Source organism: Cetorhinus maximus, chromosome 11, assembly GCF_964194155.1.
Source record: "Cetorhinus maximus chromosome 11, sCetMax3.hap1.1, whole genome shotgun sequence".
Classification (NCBI taxonomy): domain Eukaryota; kingdom Metazoa; phylum Chordata; class Chondrichthyes; order Lamniformes; family Cetorhinidae; genus Cetorhinus; species Cetorhinus maximus.
The window spans coordinates 59186892-59210578 of NC_135889.1; the positions used below are offsets into that span (position 1 = coordinate 59186892).

At 41.4% G+C, this 23687-nt stretch overlaps 1 protein-coding gene across 2 annotated transcripts in view; it reads right to left on the bottom strand.

The window, feature by feature from the left end:
- Positions 1 to 20328, bottom strand: part of LOC144686617 (juxtaposed with another zinc finger protein 1-like) — a 129836-nt gene extending 109508 nt beyond the window's left edge. The window contains exon 1 of one of the 2 annotated variants that reach the window (XR_013577963.1): positions 19993 to 20133. Coding sequence is in view for 1 of the 2 variants with exons in the window: in XM_078552051.1 (XP_078408177.1) it covers positions 19993 to 20107 (115 nt within the window). In the remaining variant the exon portion in view is untranslated. Of the gene's footprint in view, positions 1 to 19992 lie in introns of both variants that reach the window. The other variant, XM_078552051.1, reaches the window with a different exon arrangement.
- Positions 20329 to 23687: the final 3359 nt, after the last annotated feature.

A 23687-nucleotide genomic window follows, 5' to 3' on the forward strand; every position in this document is an offset into this window, starting at 1 on the left:
AAGGAGCCTTGGTGAATTTCTGCAGTGCACCTTGTAGATGGTACACACTGCTGCAACTGCCCATCAGTGGTGGAGGAAGTGAATGTTTGTGGATGTGGTGTCAATCAAGCAGGCTACTTTGCCCTGGATGGTGTCGAGCTTCTTGAGTGTTGTGGGAGCTACACTCATCCAGGCAAGTGGGAGGTATTCCATCACACTCCTGACTTGTGCCTTGTGGACAGGCTTTGGGGAGTCAGGAGGTGAGTTACACGTCCCACGATTCCTAGTCTCCGACCTGCTCTTGTAGGCACAGTATTTATATGGCTAGTCCAGTTCAGTTTCTGGTCAATGGTAATCCCAAGGATGCTTATAGTGGGGGATTCAGTGATGGTAATGCTATTGAATGTCAAGGGGCGATGGTTAGATTCTCTCTTGTTGGAGATGGTCCTTGCCTGGCACTTTTGTGGCACAAATGTTACTTGCCACATGGCAGCCCAAGCCTGGATATTGTCCAGGTCTTGCTGCATTTGGACATGGACTGCTTTGGATCTGAGGAGTTGTGAATGGTGCTAACTAAACACTGTGCAATCATCAGCGAGCATCCCCACTTTTGGCCTTATGAAGGAAGGTCATTGATGAAGCAGCTGAAGATGGTTGTGCCTAGGACACTACCCTGAGGAACTCCTGCAGTGATGTCCTGGAGCTGAGATGACTGACCTCCAACAACCACAACCATCTTCCATTCTGCAAGGTATCACTCCAACCAGCAGAGAGTTTTCCCTGATTCCCATCAACTCGTTTTGTTAGGACTCCTTGATGCCATACTCGGTCAAATGTAGCCTCGATGTCAAGGGCAGTCACTCTCGCCTCACATCAGGACTTCAGCTCTTTTGTCCATGTTTAAACCAAGGCTGTAATGAGGCCAGGAGCTGAGTGGCCCTGGCGGAACTCAAACTGGGTGCCAGTGAGCAGGTTATTGCTAATCAAGTGCCGCTTGAAAGCACTGTTGGTGACCCCTTCTATTACTTTACTGATGGAGAGTAGACTGGTGGGGCGGTAATTGTCCGGGTTGGATTTGTCCTGCTTTTTGTGACAGATGCCTGTCCTGGGCAATTTTCCACGTAGCCAGGTAAATGCTAGTGTTGCAGCTGTACTGGAATAGCTTGGCTTGGGGCGTGGTAAGTTCTGGAGCACAAGTCTTCAGTCCTATTGCCAGAATATTGTGAGGGCCCATGGCCTTTGCACTATCCAATGCCTTCAGCCATTTCCTGATTTTACGTTGGCTGAATCAAATTAGCTGGAGACTTAGAACCTCTGGAAGAGGCAGAGATGGATCACCCACTCAGCACTTCTGGCTGAAGATTGTTGCAAATGCTACAGCCTCAACTTTTGCACTGATGTGCTGGGCTCCTCCATCATTGAGGATGGGGATATTTGTGGAGCCTCCTCCTCCAGTGAGTTGTTTAATTGTCCACCACCATTCATGACTGGATGTGGCAGGACTGTGGAGTTTAGATCTGATCCATTGGTTGTAGGATCACTTAACTTTGTCTATCACTTGTCATAGAGGTCTACAGCACAGAAAAAGGCCCTTCCGGCCCATCGAGTCTGCGCCAGTCAAACAAGTACCTAACTATTCTAATCCCTTTTTCCAGCACTAGGCCAATAGCCTTGTATGCCATGGCATCGCAAGTGTACATCCAAATACTTCTTAAATGTTATGACGGTATCTGCCTCTACCACCCTTTCAGGCAGTGAGTTCCAGATTCCCACCACCACTTTTGGGTGAAAAAATTCTTCCTCACATCTCCTCTAAACCTCCTGCCCCTTACCTTAAATCTATGCCCCCTGGTTATTGATCCCTCCACCAAGGGGAAAAGTTCCTTCCTGTCTGCCCCATCTATGCCCTCATAATTTTATACACCTCAATCATGTCCCCGCTCAATCTCCTCTGCTCCAGGGAAAATAACTCCAGTCTATCCAATCTCTCCTCATAACTAAAACTCTCCAGCCCAGGCAACATCCTGGTAAATCTCCTCTGCACTCTCCCTCGTGCAATCACATCCTTCCTATAATGCAGATTCCAGAACTGCACGCAATACTCTAGCTGTGGCCCAACCAGCGTTTTATACAGTTCCAGCATAACCTCCCTGCTCTTATATTCTATGCCTCGGCTAATAAAGGCAAGTATCCCATATGCCTTCTTAACCACCTTATCTACTTGTCCCACTACCTTAAGGGACCAGTGGACATGCACACCAAGGTCCCGCTGATCCTCAGTACTTCCCAGGGCCCTACCATTCATCGTGTATTCCCTGCCTTGTTTGTCCTGCCCAAGTGCAACACCTCACACTTATTCGGATTAAATTCCATTTGCCACTGATCAGCCCATTTGACCAGCCCGTCTATATCCTCCTGTAATCAAGGCTATCCTCCTCACTATTTGCCACCCCACCAATTTTTGTGTCATCCCATCCGCGAACTTACTGATCACCCCTCCTACATTCAAGTCTAAATTGTTTATAAATACCACAAACAGCAAGGGACCCAACACCGATCCCTGTGGAACCCCACTGGACACAGGCATTCCAGTCACAAAAACACCCTTCGACCATCACCCTCTGCTTCCTGCCACTCAGCTAATTCTGGATCCAATTTGCCAAATTGCCTTGGATCCCATGGGCTCTTACCTTCGTTATCAGTCTCCCACATGGGACCTTATCAAAAGCCTTGCTGAAGTCCAAGTAGACTACATCAAATGCATTGCCCTCATCTATACACCTGGTCACCTCTTCGAAAAATTCAATCAAATTGGTCAGACATGACCCTCCCCTTAACAAAACCATGCTGACTGTCCTTGGTTAATCCCTGCCCCTCCAAGTGTAGATTAATTGTGTCCCTCAGAATTGCTTCCAATAGTTTCCCCACCACTGAGGTTAGACTGACTGGCCTGTAGTTCCCTGGTTTATCCCTTCCTCCCTTCTTGAATAACGGTACCGCATTGGCTGTCCTCCAGTCCTCTGGCAGCTCTCCTGTGGCCAGAGAGGTTTTGAACATTATCGCCAGTGCTCCCTGCTATCTCCTCCCTTGCCTCACTCAACAGCCTGGGATACATTTCATCCGGGCCTGGAGATTTATCTACTTTTAAGCCTGCCAGACCACTTAGAACCTCCTTCCTTTCTATGCTAATTTCTTTAATTATATCACAGTCCTTCTGCCTGATTTCCATACCCACATCGTCCCTCTCACTTGTGAACACCGACACAAAGTATTCATTTAGAACCTTACCTACATGTTCCAGCTCCACACACAAATTACCACTATGGTCTTTAATGGGCCCTACTCTTTCCCTAGTTATCCTCTTGCTCTTAACGTACTTGTAAAATAACTGGATTTTCCTGCCAATGTTTCTTCATGCCCCCTTTTTGCTCTAATTTCCTTTTTTAAGTTCCCCCCTACACATTCTATACTCCGCTAGAGCTTCCGCTGTTTTTAGCCCTCGGTATCTGCCATTAGCCTCCCTTCTCTTTATCCAATCCTGTACATCCCGCGACATCCAGGGTCCCCTGGATTTGTTGGTCCCACCCTTCATATTTGTTGGGATATGTTGGCCCTGTACTCTCCCTATTTCCTCCTGACACAGATTTACCTAAAAGTAGCTGCTCCCAGTCCACTCTGGCCAAATCATATCTGATCTTATTAAAATCGGCCTTCCCCTAATTTAGAACTCTGATTTCTGGCCCATCCTTGTCCTTTTCCATAACAACCTTGAATCTAACATAGTTATGATTACTATCTGCAAAATGCTCCCCCCCAAGACACCTCTCCTCTACCATTTGCCTGGCTTCATTTCCTAAAATTAAATCCAGGACAGCCCCTTCTCTTGTAGGACCTTCTACGTACTGACTTGAAAAGCTCTCCTGGATGCATTTTAAGAATTCTGCTCCCTCTAAACCTATCACACTATGACTCACCCAGTTAATGTTGGGGAAGTTGAAACGCCTGTCTGTTCCCTTTACTATCAAGTCTCCTACCACTATTGCTCTTCCCTTCTTTTTCCTCCCCCACTGTGCAGCTGAGCCACTCACAGTGCCATGAGTGTGGCTGCACTCCCCAGAGGAACTGTCACTCTCAACATTTTCCAACACAGAAAAACGGTTCTCCAGTGAGATGCACCCTGGGGATTTCCTGACTACCTGCCTGACACCTTCCTTCTGATGGTCACCCTTTCCTTCTCTGTCTGCACTTCCGTAAGCTTTGGGGTGACCACGTCTAAAAACGTGCTATCCACGAAACTCTCAGCCTCACAGATGCACCTCAGTGCCTCCAGCTGCCGCTCAAGCTCTGAAAATCAGAGCTCAAGTAGCTGCAGCTGGTGGCACTTCTTGCACACATGGTCGGTCAGAGCGCAAGGAGCAGCTAGGACTTCCCACATGTTGCAGGCAGTACATAACACGGGACTGAGCTGCCCTGCCAAGCCTCTACTTGAAAAAAAAAACCCTTACTTTTAAGTTATATACAGTAAAAAAAAACATTAAATTTATATACTTTAAAATAAAAACTAGAACCTTTATCTTTCCTTAGCTTAATCTATTTTAAACTAGAGAAAAACACTTACCCACTACTCACCAATCAGCTCTCACCTTTGTGCTTACATCGCTTTTTGAAGCTTCCCCGCACTCGCGTTGGTTCTGATCTCTCCGTCACACTCTCGCGCTGTGTTGTCACTCTTGTTATTTTCAACAAGAACTGACTGCAGGACACTCTTGCCAGACTGCTTCACTGTGATGCTGGCTGCAGGACACTCTTCCCAGACTGCTTCACTGCGATGCTGGCTGCAGGACACTCTTTCCAGATTTCCTGCTTATCCTGTTTGGCACACAAGTAATCCTGTGTTATAGCTTCACCAGGTTGACACCTCATTTTTAGGTATGCCTGGTGCTGCTCCTGGCAGGCCCTCCTGCACTCTTCATGAACCAGGGTTGGTCCCCTGGCTTGATGGGGATGGTAGAGTGGGGAATATGCTAGACAATGAGGTTGCAGATTGTATTAGAGTACAATTCTGCCACCTCAGGGATGCCCAGTCTTGAGTTGCTAGGTCTGTTAAAAATCTCTCCCACTTAGCACGGTGCTAGTGCCACACAACATGATGGAGGGTATCCTCAATGTGAAGGTGGGACTTTGTCGCCACAATGACTGTGCGGCGGTTACTTCTATTGATACTGTCATAGACAGATGCATCCACAGCAGGCAGGTTGGTGAGAATGAGGTCAAGTATGTTTTTCCCTCTTGCTGGTTCCTTCATCTGCCGCAGACCCAGTCTAGCAGCTATGTCCTTCAGGATTCGGACAGCTTGGTCAGTGATGATGCTACCAAGCCACTCTTGATGATGGACATTGAAATCCCCCACCCAGAGTACATTCTCTGTGCCCTTGCCACCCTCAGTGCTTCCTCCAAGTGGTGTTCGACATGGCGAAGCACTGATTCATCAGTGAGGGAGGGTAGTACTTGGTAATCAGCAGGAGTTTTCCTTGCCCATGTTTGACCTGATGCCATGAATGTTCCATTTGTTCTGTATGTTTTATTTACTTTTGGAATAAAGCAGCTAGAATTGAAGCCATATTTACCTCATCAGGTTTAAACACCTACAGAGATTCTGAGAATGTACACCTGTGCAAGACCCGTAAATCCAATCTGGAACACAAGTTCCACTCTTTCCTATCCAATTAAAGTCAGATAATTTTCAGCAATGGCTTCTCTTCCTGACAACATGCCCTTACCTCGAGTCGCCCAACAATCTATTCTTGATGTCTACCTCGTTTACCTGCTGTGCCTTGAAATCATCCACAGACATGGGGTCAGCTTTCATTTGTACAATTACAAAAGCTTTCATATATTTTCAATCTAGAACAAGAATTCAAATTTGAAGGAATCAGACTCCATCCCTGTAAAAATTCATTTTAAGTGTCAGACATGTTGTTTGACAGTAATTCAGACTTATCCAATTATAAAAATTTACTTACACTGGAACGGACAAAAGTTAATTTTTTCTGATATGTTTAGTGTGTACCCATCACATAAGTGCTGCAACTTCATGCCCATCTATTTCTATGCCAAATTTCGTGATGAGGAGTATTATAATGTAGCACCTAAAGGAGCAGGCAAAGTCACACAATAACTTCCTGATTTTCATGTTTAACTGCATGTGTGGTGACACTGAGGTGCTGCCCAATTTACTCTGAGACTCACCATTCTTTTTACCGTAATATCCAAGCCAACATTTTGCTCCATTCTCTCTAATTAGCAATGGAGTCCAGCCTTTCACACATCCCTCCCACTCGATCAGAATATATTTAACTTGTACCTTATCCAACACATTTATGTTCCTGAAATTGTTTCTCCTTCATTTGATCAGCAATTTTTTTTCCCAAGCATTTAAATCCAGGTCCTTTTCATCCCACTGAAGCCATAACTTTTTCAGATGTTTTTCATCATCTATTGTTAAAATAAACCCAATTTCGATCCCTCTCCCTCCTGTGCTCTCCCAGCATCAGGCTGCTTACTGGGCTTGCTTTATTATCTAGATTAGTGTTGCCCAGTACATAGGCACTAGCTACATGTGGCTAACTGTGAAACTATATGGGGCAAATTAAGTTTTTGATTAGTAGTTTAAAAATTAATGCATTGGGCATGTGATCTTAATACCAAATTTGTACTGGGCATGCACCTTAACCTTTTTATGCGTTTGTTGGTAAAGTGAGAAGACAAAAAGCATTTTAAGACCCTGCTGTGTGTAATTTGCTTCCTTTGTTCTAGCTTGTTATATGCTAAAATTACATCCAACATGGTTGAAAATGCTGGACTTGAGCACCATAGAAATACCAGCACTGTATGGACAGAGGAGCGATTGTCAGCTTAACCAAATCAGAATAACCACTCCAGGCCAGCAAAAGAAAGCAAGCCAAATCAATAGCCCTGGATGAACAGCAGTAACAAGTCTGGCACATCAAATTGATTGATTGCTGAAAATATTGACTTGCACAATCTAATAAAGTCAAAGCACCACTCAAACTGCATGACAAAAACCTAGAAGGTGCATCAAGATGTCTTATGCCTGACTAACTCATATCAGAATTCTAAATTTTAGATGAGAAAGATTGCAAATTTTGCACTAAATGGCAGTAGATGTTTGTGAAATACATTTACCTGTATTGTATGCAAGGCATTTTTTAACAAAAGTTGTGCGTATGGCACTGTATTCTTCCTTGTTGGACATGCAACAAGGAATTATGGAAACAAAAACTCCTTCTCATTGTAAGAGCATAAGAAATAGTAGAAGACCATATGGCACCTCATGCCTGCTCCACCATTCAACAGGATTATGGCTCTTCAACTCTATTCTCCTACCCACTTCCCATATCCCTCAATTTCCTGAGATCAACAATCTATCCATTCCAGCCTTCAATATATTCAACAATGGAGCATCCATAACTCTCCTAGGTAGACAATTCCAAAGATTTACAACTCTCCGAGTTTCTCATTTTAGTCCTGAGACTGTGCCTCCCTAGCCAGGGGAAACAATCTCCCAAACCTCTACCCTCTCAAACCCTTCAGAATCTTCTATGTTTCAGTGAGGTCAATTCTCATTTTTCTAAATGCCCACTTTACTCAGTCTCTCATCACAAGACAAATTTTTAATTGCAGGAACCTCCACTGTGTCATCTCAAAGGCAAGTATATGCTTAGGAATGGAGACAAAAACTGCGCATTGTACTCCAGATGTGGTGTTAACAAAACCCTGTACAGTTCTGTAAAAGCAAAATACTGTGGATGCCGGAAATTGGCAATTAAAAACAGGAAATGGTCAGGCAGTATCTGTAGAGAGAGAAAAACTGAGTTCACGTTTGCGAATAGTGACCTTTCATCAGAACTGGGAAAAGCTATAAATGCAAAAGGATTCAAGCAAGTGAACGTGGGGAGGTTTGGAAAAAGAACAAAGGGAAGGTCTATGATAGGGTGGAAGACAATATCCAAACTATTTTGCTTTTGTACTGTTGCAGGGGTCAAAATATTTTTTTTTTTTGAGGGCTCTTCTTGAGGTTTTCGCAAGAGCGACTTTTTAATTTTTGGGGGTCCTTTTTCATTCTCACTAACTCTTTTATTAGGTGTTAGAATCACAGTGACATTACCTTCCATTTTTTGGGTTGAATTTTTTTTCAGGGTTGCCTTCTTTAGTTCAGTAAGATAGCACAAAGAATATAAAATCTCCCACACTCCATTTCCAAAATAAAAATGCTAATTACTTGGCACAAGGTAACTTATTGGGAATGAGTCTCACTTCTGCAGCTCCTTTTAAAAATTAACTGCAAGCAATTAACACTCTCCAGCATTCTTTGGTTTTGTCTGCTAATTTCAAGTTTCTTTCTCCTCAACACATCTGTTTAAAAACGAGTGCTGACGAACACATCAGGATACTGACTCCCAAAGATCCAACTGTAGAACAAGGGGAATACATACAAATTAATTTTGCAATACCAAGCTAACCATTAGAGAACAAATGGCTTACTTCACATTTCAGTGATTTTTTTTCCAAGCAAATGCACCTCCTTGCATGATCAACCAACCATACTTTAATGAGAAATTGAATGGAACCTCTTAGCACAGAAGCACCCTAGTTACATTAAATACACATACCACTTTATAAGGGTAGTTGACCTGCTAACCGTACACCACGTCCCCACCTCCCCCAAGCTCATGTCATACTTTTTACAAAAGTACTGAAAGTCTATACATAAATATAGAAACAGGGGTGTGCTGGCTGTCCAAAATCATAGAAATCACAGAATGTTACGGCACAGGAGACGGCCATTAAGACCAATGCGCCTGTGACGGCTCTTTGAGAGAGAGCCATCAAATTAATCCCCACTTCTGCCGACTCTTTCCTATGACCATGCAAATTTTTCCCTTTGAATATTTAATCAAATTCTTCACACCTTTCTGCAAACTATTATTATTAGTGATTTATTAAAGTTAATTCCTGTTGCACCCAGAGGCTGAATTACGCTAAGTTTTGCAATCAATTTAAGTAAAATATAAATAAAAGCCAAAAAAAAAGTTCAGGTGCAAATTCTCTGGTGATGTTCTTGGGTGTAACTATGTCATCGATTCACCAGACAGCCATAACTTCCTCGAGATTGTCTACAGCATGAATCCACTAACCACTGAGTGGCTGTATAGGTCAAAATCAATCGTCCTCTTGAGAGTGTCTCTGCAGACCAAGGTGTCAGTGTCTTTAAAGAATGAATGAGAGCCAGGCAGCAGAATTCATTCAGGTGGAGGCCCCACTGTTTCTTCATCTCCTCAGCCTGTGTTTGCTCCTTCAGCTGCTGCTGCTTCTTTCCCGCAGCGGCATCCCCTGAGCCTGAGCCAGCTCAGGTGGAACGGCCACTGACTTTGGATGAGCATCACTGAGTAAGGCCTCCCACTGCTTGCTGTTACGCCTCGCCAGGTTCAGGATCAGCATGATGGCAGCAGCAGGACCAGCCTGAATAGCTACTTGAGCTCCTCTAATCACAGATTCCTCCTCTTCCGCCCTTGCTGATCCTCCACTGTTCACTAAATTTTCCAAAAGTCTGTTAGCATACTCCTCAATACTAGCGCCTGGAGGCAACATACCATTCTAGACACAAGTCATGCCCCCACAGCCATACCTATCTATAGAAGAGCAAAAGGTTGCATTTATATAACATATTTAATGAAGAAAAACATCCCAAGGTGCTTTACAGAATTGTAAGCAGGAAAACAGACAGCAAGCTAAAGATGATGCTATTAGGAGTTTTGTTCCCAAGAAGGGTCTTAGAAGAGTGGTCTAGGAAGCAAATTTTAGAGCAAAGGGTCGAGAATCCTTCAGGCGCAGCTAGTAATGGTAGGGCAAGGGGAGCAGGGGATGCACAAAATGCCCAAGTAAGAGGAACTCAATTCCCAGCAGGTTGGAGGTGGTTACAGAGAGGTAATGCCTTGGAATGATTTAAACAGGTGTCAGGAGACAGGGAGACAATGTTTATCACCAAGAGAGTCCAGAGATGATAAAGGCAAAGGCATGGATGAGTCAGCAGATAGACTGGGGCAGGGGTGAAAGCGGGCAAGGTTATCGAAGCAGACAGCCACTTAACTTCAGAAATCCTTCAGCACTCTTCGCTGAATTGGGTTAGACTGGCTCTAGCATCTACACTGCTGCTCCTGATCTTGTGTGCTTCTCACCTCCCTACAGCTGTTCCTCGAAACACTGCCTTACCTGCATTGATCACATGGTTTTAACTTTCACAGGACCCTGGCTGGGCTTCACTGCTCTTGGTTCCAGACCAAAAGAAGGCAGATTTCTATCCAGGTACCAACAAAGCAGCAGAATAAAGCATACATGCTACTACAGTCCTAATACTCAGCAGGTAACAGCAGAAAGTGGAGAATACTGTCGTCTGGAAAGGGTTAACTTAAAACTTGAATCAACTGAGCAGCAGTGACAAGTCATGGTAGCCATGTCTTAGTTTGGCAGAGCAGCACAGTCCTGATGGTAGGAGTCCAGGAAATCAAATTTGAACAGAGTACCAACCATTTAAAAGAACCCAGTAAAAGCACAGAACAAGCAGGGGCAGCAAACTGGGCAATGTACTCTATTACAGGTGCATTTAAACTTGCAGCTTGGACTAAAACACATCTGCTATTAGAGGGCAGGAGACTTTAAACGGAGGAGCAAGAGATGGGGGGAAAAAGCAAAACTATGATAGCAGATAATGTTGCAAGATAGAGTAGTGCATAAAGAACTACAAATCCAGGAGTCATCTACAACCCTGATTATTTGAGCGTCAAATTCAATCCTCTCCCCCACGTAGCCCCATGCTCGGCAGGAATGTGATCCATGCCGTTATACTCTGGAAAGCCAGGTGGATCGATTGAACTTGAGTCAATTTATATATACTTTTAAAAGCATTTATTTACAGGGATACACATTACAAACATGCACATCCTAACCCAACTACCACAGTTTCAGGCTGTTCCTATTTTTTTTAAATAGGAACCCAAGTGATTCCTCAGTCAATTCCCACCACCTACATTCAATTAAGTACAGTTGGTATACAGTGAATAATTATCAACCTTGTTTTTTCCTTCAGAACAAACCTCCAGAAACTGATCCTAAAATTAATGCCTCATATCCCAGGCCACAAAAGTAGTAACTAGTTTCAGCCAAACTAAGCTCCCACCCTGCCTCTACATTATGATGCCTCTTTCTTCTCCCAGCCAAGTCCTTCCTCCCCTCACCAACCTAGCACATGTTGCCTAATGGTACAAAAATCTTGTCTAAAAAAAACTTTTTTCACTGTCTGAACGCTGTACTGAAGTGAAGTTCAATAATTTTCTGTTTGAATATAGCAACTTAATGACAGCAAAAGGGATGTACCCTATCAGGCATTTCATCCCTTGACATATAAGGCATAAGAAACTAAGGCACAATAAAAGGCCAGTAATTATCCAGGTGATCTAAATCTTTTGGAACAATCTTATAAAACTGGTATTGGTAAAAATAACAAGATAGATCAAATATGATTAATATAGCTTATAATACATAACTAGCATATTACCATATTTAGTGAAATTAAATAGTGAATAAAAATGGATTTAGAAATCAGCAGCTGAGAGAATCGTTTATTAGATTCCAGAATCGTTGTCTAATTAGAACTTTTATCTAGTCCTCACCAGATTCTCATTATTGCTATAGTAGTTTCTCTAAAATCCAGCTTTTCTGAATCTTTTCATGTAGACTCTCAAAATTAACTAGAAACAGGCCATCTTGGCAGAAGCATTCTCTTCCCCACAAACATTCTAAGTCTCAAGATATGAACATTATTCATAATTTTGAATGATTATTTGACTGCTTTATGAACATCTGTGTATTGTCCTGTTCCACTTCATCATTTATGCACTAATTCTTGACATCATCTATAATTGTGAGGAAGGACAGCTTCCACATGAACACCACCACCGATCATTTCTTCACCTCCATCAACACGAAGGCTATTTGCACTCTCTCCAATTGTTTGCTCAACATCAAGACCTTAATAAGCCAAAGCTTTCTCCTGCTAAATATCAGCAAATATGAACCCACCCTCTTCGGTTCCTGCAAAAATCTCTGCAACACTGACATTGACTCCATCAGCTTCCCCAGTTGCCAGATAGGACAAGTTCAGATATACATGACCATGTATCTCAAACCAAAACTCAGTTTACTCTATGTGATCAGTCACCAAGGCACACTTCCTTTCATGTCCGCAGAATCATCTGCTCCCAAACTGGTTTCTCTCTTCAGCTGCTGAAACTATTATATCTGTTCACCTCCAAATCAGCACAACTTGCATCCTCAGCAGTGCCAAGCCATTATCCCTACCCTTCTCAAGTACAAGCATGTGATCCCAGTAAATTGATGTTAATATCCACCATATCTTCAAATTACATGACCAACCCTATTTCAGCAATTATCTCCAATATATTCAGCAAGTGCTCTCCACTCTTCCAAAACCAGAAACTTCTACTGATAAAGTTTATTGTGGAATTGACACACAACATACATATTCAATAATGCCAATGTTGCATCAGCTAAATGTGTTCTCAATCGTAAGTGAGGATACTAGAAGTGAAGCATTTAGAAACAAACATAAATAAAAATCTTGGCTTTCTTGACATTACACATTCATCACGAGTGAATTGAGTTAGTGCATGCCTGTGTGTAAAAAACAATTTATCTTTTATTAATCAAGGCAACTAACCTTCGCTGCAACTTCATCTGTTGAAATCACAATTTTAAAGCCACTATTGAAAAATTAAAAACATATCTAGATTATGTTTTATATCAAGAGTTTTGACAAAAGTTGGTGATCGCTGCAACATAAAATTACAATCAGACAAAACAGCGTTATTAGTTTCAAGGCTATTGGAACATTTTGATTCCACATAGAGATCCCATGAAGTTGCTCATGGTGAGTTAGAGGATGGGAGATTTTTTTTTAAACAATGTGATTTGTTTATGGCAATAACTTTAGTTCATGTAAATCAGCATCTTAAAGTTTTTCTAATATTGGGATTTTAATAGTGCTTTGGGGAGAAAATATCATGACTGTAATCTTTATTCTATGAACACAGTAAATGAGTGACACTTAGCTGCATAACTGCATTAGGGTGATTTGTAGTTTGACAGCACTGGACTTTGATGACACTGGGGTGGGGATCTAAAGTTTACAAGATCTTCAATTAGGCTACTGGGATATATCAGAATAGAGAGATCAATTGTTCCATGGATGAGAATTGTGGAGTTTGGTAGATTCTATCAACAAAATACAGATGATAAATCAGGCGATAATTGGAGACTTCTATTTAAAAACTCAAAGTAGGATGAGGAAAGGCACTGTCTCTATCAGCTTAAAACTGATTTTTTTTTTTAAGTATTTATCCTAATATCTGACAACTGTTTTAAGCCAAGGAAGACCGTTTGCAAACTTGCGTTTGACTCCAAGATGAGTGTCCAGCCACATATCTGCACCATTACCAAGACTCCCTACTGCCAGCTCCATAATCATTTTATTCTGACGCTGTCTCACCTCATCTGGTGCTTCAGTACGCCATTCATGCCTTTGTCACCTCTAGTCTTTACTATTCCAATGTTCTCCTGGGCAGCCTCCTATCTTCCACGCTCCATAAACTTATGATCATCCAAAACTCAGTTGCTCATATCTTAACTTGCTCCAAATCTTGTTCACCAATGTTGCCGTAACCCAAAAGTTACTGCACAGGCAACACACAAATCAGCCCCTTTAAGTTATAGCATGTGCATTGCTGCATAATAAAATTTTAAAGGATCCACGCACTTAAACAAATTGGCCATACTCTCTACAACTTTCTGCAGTGTACATTTCCCATCGCCCGTGCTTGCTGACCTTGGCTGGCTCCCAGTCCAACAATATGTCAATTTTAAATTCCTCATTCTTGTTTTTAAATCCCTCCATGGATTCACCTCCTCCATATCTACTTAGCCTCCTCCAGCCCTACAAACCTTTGAATCTCCTCGCTCTCTAAATTCTAGGGTCTTATGCATCCCTGATTTTGATCACTCCATCATTGGCAACCATGCCTTTACCCTAAGCTCTAGAATTCTCTCCCCAAACCTCACCACTTCTTGACCTCTCTCTCCTCTCATGATGCTCCTATTTCTTTGATCAACCATCTCCTTCTATGGTTAGGTGTTTTTATTGATATTGCTTTTGTGAAGCACTTCAGGACATTTCACAACTTTAAACATGCTATATAAATGGAAGTTGTTAATATTGCAAAAAAGGTGAAACATGTATTTCTTTTCCCTTGTGCACAGCCCATTAAAAAAAAACTAGCTAACTAAAGTTTGTGAAATTAATTCTCAATTTTGTTAAATTAAGACAACCAAAGAAATCATATTGAAGACTGGAACATTTTGACAAGATAACAGTTACTTATTAAGTCTAGGACTTTGAGAAATGAAGTCACTGCTCAAAGCAAGTATTCAAACCCAAGCTTTTAGGAGAGGTTAAAACCTTCAAGTAAAAATTTAAAGAAGCTATTAAAAGATACAAATCATGGATAAATTTAACCCATGTTGTAGTGAAACATAAGAGTTCCATAGAGTCTACTGCTCAACAACAGACTATACAGCCTAAATCAGCATTTATGCTCCACATGAGCCTCCTCCACCCCTCTTCATTGTATATCCTACTATTCCTCTATTCCTTTCTCCCTCATGTGCTTATTGATCTTCCAATTCCAGGGAGGTGGTAGCGTATTGGTAATGTCACCGGACTAGTAAACCAGAGGTCCAGGTTAATGCTTTGGGGACATGGGTTCAAATCTCACCACGGCAGCTAAATCTGGAATTTAAAAAACATTGTCGAATATCGTAAAAACCTGTCTAGTTCAATCTACCATCCTCATATGACAGCAGACACAGCAATGTTGACGACTCTTAAATATCCTCTGAAATGGCCTAGTAAGCCACTCAGTTGTACCAAACCGCTACAAAGTCTACAAGGAATGAAGCTGGTCAGATCACCTGGCATCGACCTAGGCACTGTGGGTGTACCTTCACCACATGGGCTGCAGCAGTTCAAGAAGGCAGCTGCTAGGGCAATTAGGATTGGACAATAAAAACGCTGGCCTAGCCAGCAACGTCCACATCCCATTCAAGAATTTTTTAAAACTGCTTACCATCGTGTTCGAGTCTTAGAATCAAGGAGGTCATTCAGCCCATTGTGCCTGTGCTAGCTCTTCAAAACAGCTGTCATGCTTATTCCCACATTCCTACTTTTGGTTTCTCCTCAAGTACCTATCCAACTCCTTTTTAAAATTATTTAATGAATTAGCTTCCACCAGCTTTTCAAGTAGAGCACTCCAAATCTCATCAACTCTCAAGTGAAATAACTTCTGCTCCTCTAGACCTTTTGCCAATGATTTTAAAATCTATGACAGCTAGTTATTGACCCACCCACCCAAAGAAATAGATTTCTCCCACATACTCTGTCAAAACCGCTCATCCTGAAAATCCCTGTTAGGTCACCTTAATCCTTTTTGTTTCAAGAAAGAGAACACTTCTAAGGTTTTCCAACCTCTCCTCGTAACTTACCACACTTTGGGTGATATATGTTCCTCCTGAATTTCTTATTGGATTTATTGATGACTATCTTATATTTATGGTCCTTCCCACAAGTGAAAATATCTTCTTCACACCTGTCTTATCAACCTTAAATACCTCCATCAGGTCACCCCTCAGCTTCCTCTTTTCTAGAGAAAAAAGTGCTTTCCTGTTCAGCCTTTCCTAGCAAGTATATCCTCTCAGTTCTGGTATGATCCTTGTAAATCTTTTTGCACTTTCTCCAATGTCTCTCTGGATAGCTTTTGTAATATGTGCACAATACTCCAAGTGCGGTCTAACCAAGGGTCTAAACAAAGTTAACGTAACTGAGGCTTTTCAATTCAATCCATCTAAAAATTAACCCCAGGGCCTTTTTATAGGCTTATTAACCTGCATTTCAACTTTTAATCATTTATGTATCTATAGCTCTAGATCTTTTTGCTACTCTCTCATTTCGGGGGGCCATCCAGGCAGATTGTAGCCTCCTTATTCTTTCTACCAAAATGCAATATCTCACACCTACTTTTATTGAAATTCATTTGACAATTACACACCCATTCTGCAAATTTATTAATGTTGCCTTTTTCCTCAATATTTACCATGCCCATAATTTGGGATTGTCCCCAAATTTTGAAAGTGTACTCCCAATTCATTAATGTAAATTCTGAACAGGAATGGTCTCAATTTTTACAATTATTTTGTTGAAAATTTTAATTTTGATATGTAAATTTTAGTCCAATGAACAAATGGCATCCACCATTTGTTAGGCTAGCCCTCACAATTTCCATGAGACATTGCACTGGAAGTTGCTGTGAGTGGGAGGTCAAAACAGCACAACATTCTCTGCAGGGCAGTTGGGATTCATGTGAACTGGGAAAGCAACTAAGTACCTCCTTAGCCAACCAGATTGAAGAAGTATTGTGAAATTAATAACAGTCTGAACCAGCACCAAAAGGTTGAATAAATGAGATTACACTTGTAACTGTTATTTTTCAGTGCCAGAAGACTTTAAGACTTGTGTCATTAAAAAGGACTAGACAGAAAATGGACAAGCCCTGATTTTATGTTTGTATCCACCATGCAAGTGCAGGAAACTTCACGTTATTTACTACATTTCAAAGGTGGGTCAGACAAGATGCAGTTATTGCAAAACTAACAGCCGAGCGGCAAGTTTTGGACAGCAACTTCCAGATTTTTATTTATGCACACACCTGCCCTCACCTGAAGTTGCTGTGCAAAATTTGTGCATAATTAACAGAAGGCACCATTGGCCTGACAGTAAATTCTGGTCCAATATATGATTTCCAGTAGTGAAATAAAGACAACCAAAACTTTTGCCAAAAACATTGAGTGATTCATTTGGTCCTTCACCAAACAGCAAGGGAAATATTTACTTATGGTTTAACCATTATCAAATGCTGCAATGTTTAGATAAGAGTTTTTCTCCATTATAAAAAACTGGCATAAAAATATTAAAGGCAGTGTAAACCATCCCCTAACTTTTCAATATACTAAACAAGCCCAAGTACAACAGGGAAAATTGGACCAAGGCACACAGATGTTACTCAATCCTCACTTTCAAGTCATACATTCTGTCCTTATATTCCACAATATTTTGATTTATGATCATTCATTGCTAATCAGCAAAATGTGGAAAAGTTTGGGGGAAAAACGTAAGCATTTCTCTGATATTGGCTGAGATACTAAAGCGCCACCACTGGCCAGAGTATATAACTACAGTGATATGTTTACATAGTCCGATCCATTATAAATGCAAACACAGAAATCCAAGAAAAAAGTTAACAGGAAGTTTGGATTTGTAGACATATTAGAAATGAATATGGCACAGGGATATGGTGGAGGAAAGTAATCAATGGCAGCTGGGAGGAACAGAATGTTAAGCTTGAATTTAACAGATTTCATTAACTGAAGTTTTAAATCAAGTCACTAATTATGTTAGAACTGGAAACAGCACTATGAAATGAGGTTCCAATATAAATGGGTTCATCTCTTTGTGACCATTAAATTAATTTCCCAGTCATGCAAATATACACAGGTTCTGTCACAATACACACTTTTATAGAATTACCACAATCTTTAGGAATCATTAGAGAGTATGCTCACAATTTACTATCTGTATTATAACGAGTAAGGCATCTTTCTTAGCCACGAAAGAAGAATTATAATTCACTATCACTGGTCAGATATCTTTTTGTTAGCCAATTGTAGCACCTCCATAAACACAATGCAATTTCCACATGTGATTCAGGTGTTCGCATACAGAAGAAAGTGAGCAATATATTTCACATACCAGCTTTGTGACAACAGATGCGGTTATATGGCAAAATTAAAATGAACATTTGACAGAAGGAAAATCTCTCTGGAGATCCAAACATCTTTTCTTTCTCTCAAAAAGTTGTACACCATTAACAATTCACCAAAGATTTTTTTTAAACTAAATGAACTGCAGGATCATAAATTCATACCATATGTAACTCCACCATTTTTTCCAACTGATAAACAATTGCCAATGTCTAAACTGAATTTACATTGCGTACCCCATCTCCAGAGATCCATCATAATTAATGGCTGCATAGGGAAAAAGATATGTTCTCACTTATAACTGTTAAACATCTAGTAATCATATCTAGAAAGTGCTCCTCTGTGGGCAGCACTGACCCACTCACCTCCAATGCTTTTTCACACAGTTATGCAACTATCCTGGAATAAATCACTGCCTCAGCTTATAATAAGTGAAGAATAATGATGTGGGGAGGATTGTGTTTTGGAGCTATACTGAAATATAATTCATAAATTTTAAAGGAAAATAAATTATTCTGCATGGAGGGGTGAACAGAGCATTTTGGCAGTTTAAGCACCCAATGTCATCAAATACCCATGAAAAAGACAGAACAGATCATGCACAGGAGCAAAGTTCCTTTTACTCCTTTACTCTTTAACCAAGTGACTCTATTTTTAGTTCTAGCATTAGAAAAATCTCCCCTGCTCAGTGCGCAGCAATGCGACTTCTGTCATTTTCTCCAATGATCCTTACAAACCTCACAAACAAGACTACTAATTTGTACCTGATTATATCCAAAGGTTGTACTCTGGGCCTGGACAAAGCTCAAAGTGAATTGAATCCACACAAACTCATTGTACACAGCATCTTAATAGCCAAGAGCATTTTCATTTTATCTAAGGTAGCTGAATTCAAAACTAGATTCTAGGCAATATCATATCCAGAACAAATAAAGCACTTTCTTACATGCCATTATTTTTTTTCAAATTTGCATGTGCTCCATGCAAAGTCTTCAAACTTGAAGAGAGCAATTAACAGCGAAGTGTACAAGCAGAGCTCAAAAAAATCACTTTGAAAAATCCAGAGAGGCTAATTAACAATCTGTAAATATTTACCCCACAAGAAAAACACTCACGTACCATCACACAAGTGTTACCTTACATGAACGTTAGAGGTTCTGAAGCAAACTTATCAAAACCCTTACAATGGTTCATCTTATAAAACTGATGAAGTCACCATTTAGAGATTGTAGAAGCATCAGACTGTAAAAATAAAATTACAAAAGCAACTAGCATTTGTTGAAGTACTGCCATCACCAAGTTCACCATTGCAAGGATGAGTAATACATTACTTTTATGCAGTCTCGTCACTTTATGATCCCAAAGCAATATTGTAAGACAGGATAGTCTGCTTTCTTACCAGTAGACTGGAAGTATGATGCTGACATATAAATCTGATTTAAGCCAGAAAAATTATGAATATATTGCATCTACCATGCGTCTTATTTTACCGGCCATCATCAAAAGGAAGGTAAAAAATAAGTTTGTACAGTGGGCGAAACCCGAACCGACCAAAGCCATCCTGATGTCGCTAGGGAAGCTAACCACGAATCGTTGTAAGGCAGAAGCACTGCAAGCGCATTGGTACTTCACGGGAGGAAAGCAAGAGGCAATAATTTAGGGCTAAAAGAAAATGTGCCTTCACCTCCTTCCCTCTGCTGCTTTTGCCCACCACCAGGTGAGAGGGAGAGGCGACCATCGCCTTTTAGCTTATTCGCTGATGCCCACCCAGACCCAATGCCCTAACCCGGCGGGAGCCGCTCCGAGCGGCACGTTTCTCCCTGAATGACCTGTCAGTGATGTGTGGAGAGAGGAGGCCGATTTTACTCAGCTCTCCCCCCGCCCCCGGGAGTCCATAGGCCAGGCCTGGGCCACTCAGTCCAGTCTGGCTCTGACAGCTCATGGGTACAGGCAGCAGCGGGTGACCAGGGCCGGCCGGCCGGCACCTACCTATGTGGGTGTCCTCGATGTGCTCGATAAGTTCAGCCAGGGTGTTAAAGGTGAGGCCGCATCCGCCGAAATTGCAAATGTTGGAGAAGAAGGAGGCGGCGGCTAACGCTGTCATGGTAAAACCGCGCCTGGCCTGGGCTCGGCTCCCCGGCCCCGGGCTCACTCACACCAACCACCGCCGAGCCGGCCCTCATACACACGCCCTACCCCCGGGCTCTCCCTTCACTCCTGCACCTTCATCTTATCACAGTCCGAACATCAGAGCGGCTGAGCCGGCGACAGGAGCTGCCAGAAAACCGCCTTCATTTCATTGAGGCTGGCTCCGCTACTCACGTGACCAAAATAAGCATGTGGCTCAGCAGATACTGAGCGAGGAGGGAGCTGGCTGAATAGCTCATTATATATAAAAGTTACTTAAAAACTGCCTATCGTCTCCGACCAGGAGAAATACCTTCTCTTCCACGTTACAATTTTGGCTACAATACCAGGTGGAAATCTGCTCCACTAAGTTTCCAAGTTTTTTTTTCTATTCTGGAATCATTTTTGTAACATTTCAGCAGCTTCATTTTTGCCTTCTTTAGTTTCAACCATTAATAATTGTAATTTCCACAAGCAATGGTAGATGTCATCAAAAAAGCTGCATTTTACAAAGAGAATACCACCTATGAAACATATAGACTAAGTCTTAAACCGTAGTTAAGAGCATGATAAAGATGAGAATTTTTTGGAGTGCAGCATCTTGCAGCATGCCTGATTATTTAAACTTTTTGCCTTCAGCTCAAATATTTTTGGTGCTGGAAGTGCAAACCAATAACAACGAGGCAAGGTCAACGGAGCATCTGGGACCTTGGTGAATGACAGGATCAATGGTTTATCTCCATAACTAGTGAGATTTACGGGCTGAGAAAAAAGCGCAGGAATGACAGAATGAAGGAAACAGATTAATATATTAGAGTCCAATCAGGTACAGAAAGAAAAATAAAGAGAGGGAGAGAAATATTGGATTATGCGAGTGAAAAGAGGTAGAAAGGTAAAGTAATCTCAAATAACAATTTACTACCTGCAGGAATGAGACTCCACAGGTTGAGTTATTCCCTTTCTGAGCTGGAGAGGTTGAGTGGCATTGCTGGTTCACAAGCCCTTAAAAGGTATTTATTTGGTTAATAAAAACAAAATATTGCAAACAGTGGAAATCTAAAGTAAAAACAGAAAGTGCTAGAGATACTCAGCAGGATGTGGCAGCATCTGTGGAGAGAGAATACAACTCTTCTTCAGAACTATGTGGTTAAGTCCATCTGTCATTAGTCGTAATCTGCAAGGGACCACAGACATCTGTTTTTTTTTAAGAGAAAGACAAGTGATTATAGCTTGAGGGATTCCACATCAAGCCTGGCTGACCAGGAATCACTGCCACTCCTACCAGCTGACATGGGTGTGTTGGAAGGATTAGCAGATTGATTATCAACCTGTTTGGACATGAACACTCTTTCCATGGCCAACAAGTCCTGAAAAGGGACTTGAATCCAGACCTTCTGGCTCATAGAGGCATAGAAACATAGAAAATAGGAGCAGGAGAAGGCCATCTGGCCCTTTGAGCCTGCTCCGCCATTCATTATGATCACTACGCACTGAGCCACAAGACCTCATCTGTGGTTAAGTGCAAACCCTAATTTTATGTGGTGAGTTTAGTTGGCAGATAATGAGCAAATCTAACAATGTTTTGAACATGGAGGATGAGGGTGAGCTCACTTTTTGTGGAGTTATTGGCAGAGCAATGCAAGTCACCTAACATGTAGCAATTCACAGGGTATCTCTTCCTCACCACAAGTTGTTGGATGATTTACACATTAATAACAGCAAGCACATTAAAGTCACCAAAGTTTTGGCAATAAATCTGAAAATAGGAGCAGGAATAGGCCATTCAGCCCTTCAAGCCTGTTCCACCATTTCTCTCTATCTATCCTCTCAGATCCCCTAATATCTGTAAAACTTCTATTAAATCACCCTTAACCTTCTAAATTCCAGGGAATAAGATACTAATATATAAAATCTCTCCTCATAATTTAACCCTTGGATTCCAGGTATCAAATAGGAGAGAGAGAGATTGGAGATGGGCCAGAAAACTGCAAGCACATAGCAATGACTGGAATTTTTGAGGCAGGGTATGATGATTTTGAAAGGAGAGTACCAGTGGAGAAAGAACAGGGTCAGGAAATGAAGCAGAATGTAAGATCCCCAAAATGCAGTGCATCAACTCATCAAAGATACTTCAAAAACATCTCCCTCTCCTATGATCTCTACTACTGAGAAGGACAAGAACAGGAAACAGCAGTACTGTGAAACATATACGTCACTATTTCTTCATAATTGAAGCACAAAAACTGCAGTGGTTGAAAGAGAAAACTCACCAGTTCCCCATCTCAGAGAGATAGGGAATAAAATGCGGGCTTACCAGCACTGCCTACATCCCCAGGAAAAAAAAATTAAAAGGTTGCTTTTTCATAGGAGTAACTATGGATTTTTAATGAACAATTTAAGTTATTCACCAGTTCTACAGCCCCTTAGATATTATGAATTGATGTACACAAATCACAATTTTGGCAGTTTTTAATTTATGTTGCTGATGTTCATCAAACAGTTCTTTAAAACATCTTCGGTCTCAACTAATGAGCACAAGTACAAAAGTACTTGAACAGCATGTCCAAGCTAGTCATTTTAGAATTATTGCCAATGCTACTCACTAGTCAGTATAGGAATAGTATGTTATGGATAGTAAATGTTCAGGAAATGTTTCAGAAAGCCTTTGATAAGATCCCTTACACTAGGTCACTTCACAAGATAGAATCTTGTGACATTGGCTGAAACTTAAAACACTGGATTTGGAGTTGGCTCCAAACCTGCAGCCAAAGAGTTGTAATTAACAGATGTGGTTCAGTTGAAGACATATTACTAATGGTGACCCATGGCCTTTATTAATGACCTGGATAGTGTTGAATTATGATAACTAAGTTTGCAGATACTGGACCATTTCCACATTGGGGCAGAGATCACAACATAAGTTTTTTTTAATAGGTAACACTTTGCGAATCACAGAATCTTAACAGCACAGAATGAGGCCATTCGGCCCATCATGTCTGCACTGGCTCTCCAAATGAGCATTTTGAGCTAGTGCCATTGCCCTGCCTTTTCCCCATACACTTGCACATTGTTTGTATTCAAATAATCATCTAATGTCCTCTTGAATGCCTCGATTGAACCTGCCTCCACCACACTTCCAGGCAGTGCATTCCAGAACCGAACCACTCATTCTGTGAAAACGTATTTTCTCAAGTCACACTTGCTTCTTTTGCAAATCACTTTAAATCTGTGCCCTCTCGTTCTTGATCCTTTTATGAGTGGGAACAGCTTCTCCCTATCTACTCTGTCCAGCCCCCTCATGATTTTGAACATCTCTATCAAATCTCTCAGCCTTCTTCTCTTCAAGGAGAACAGTCCCAACCTTTCCTACCCTCATAGCTGAAGTTTCTCATCCCTGGAACCATTCTTGTAAACCTCTTCTGCACTTTCTCCAATTTGTTCACATCCTTCCTTTAATATGGTGCCCAGAACTGAACACAATATTCCAGCTGAGGTCTAACGAGTATCTTATATAAATTCAGCATAACCTCCTTGCTCTTGTACTCTATGCCATACTA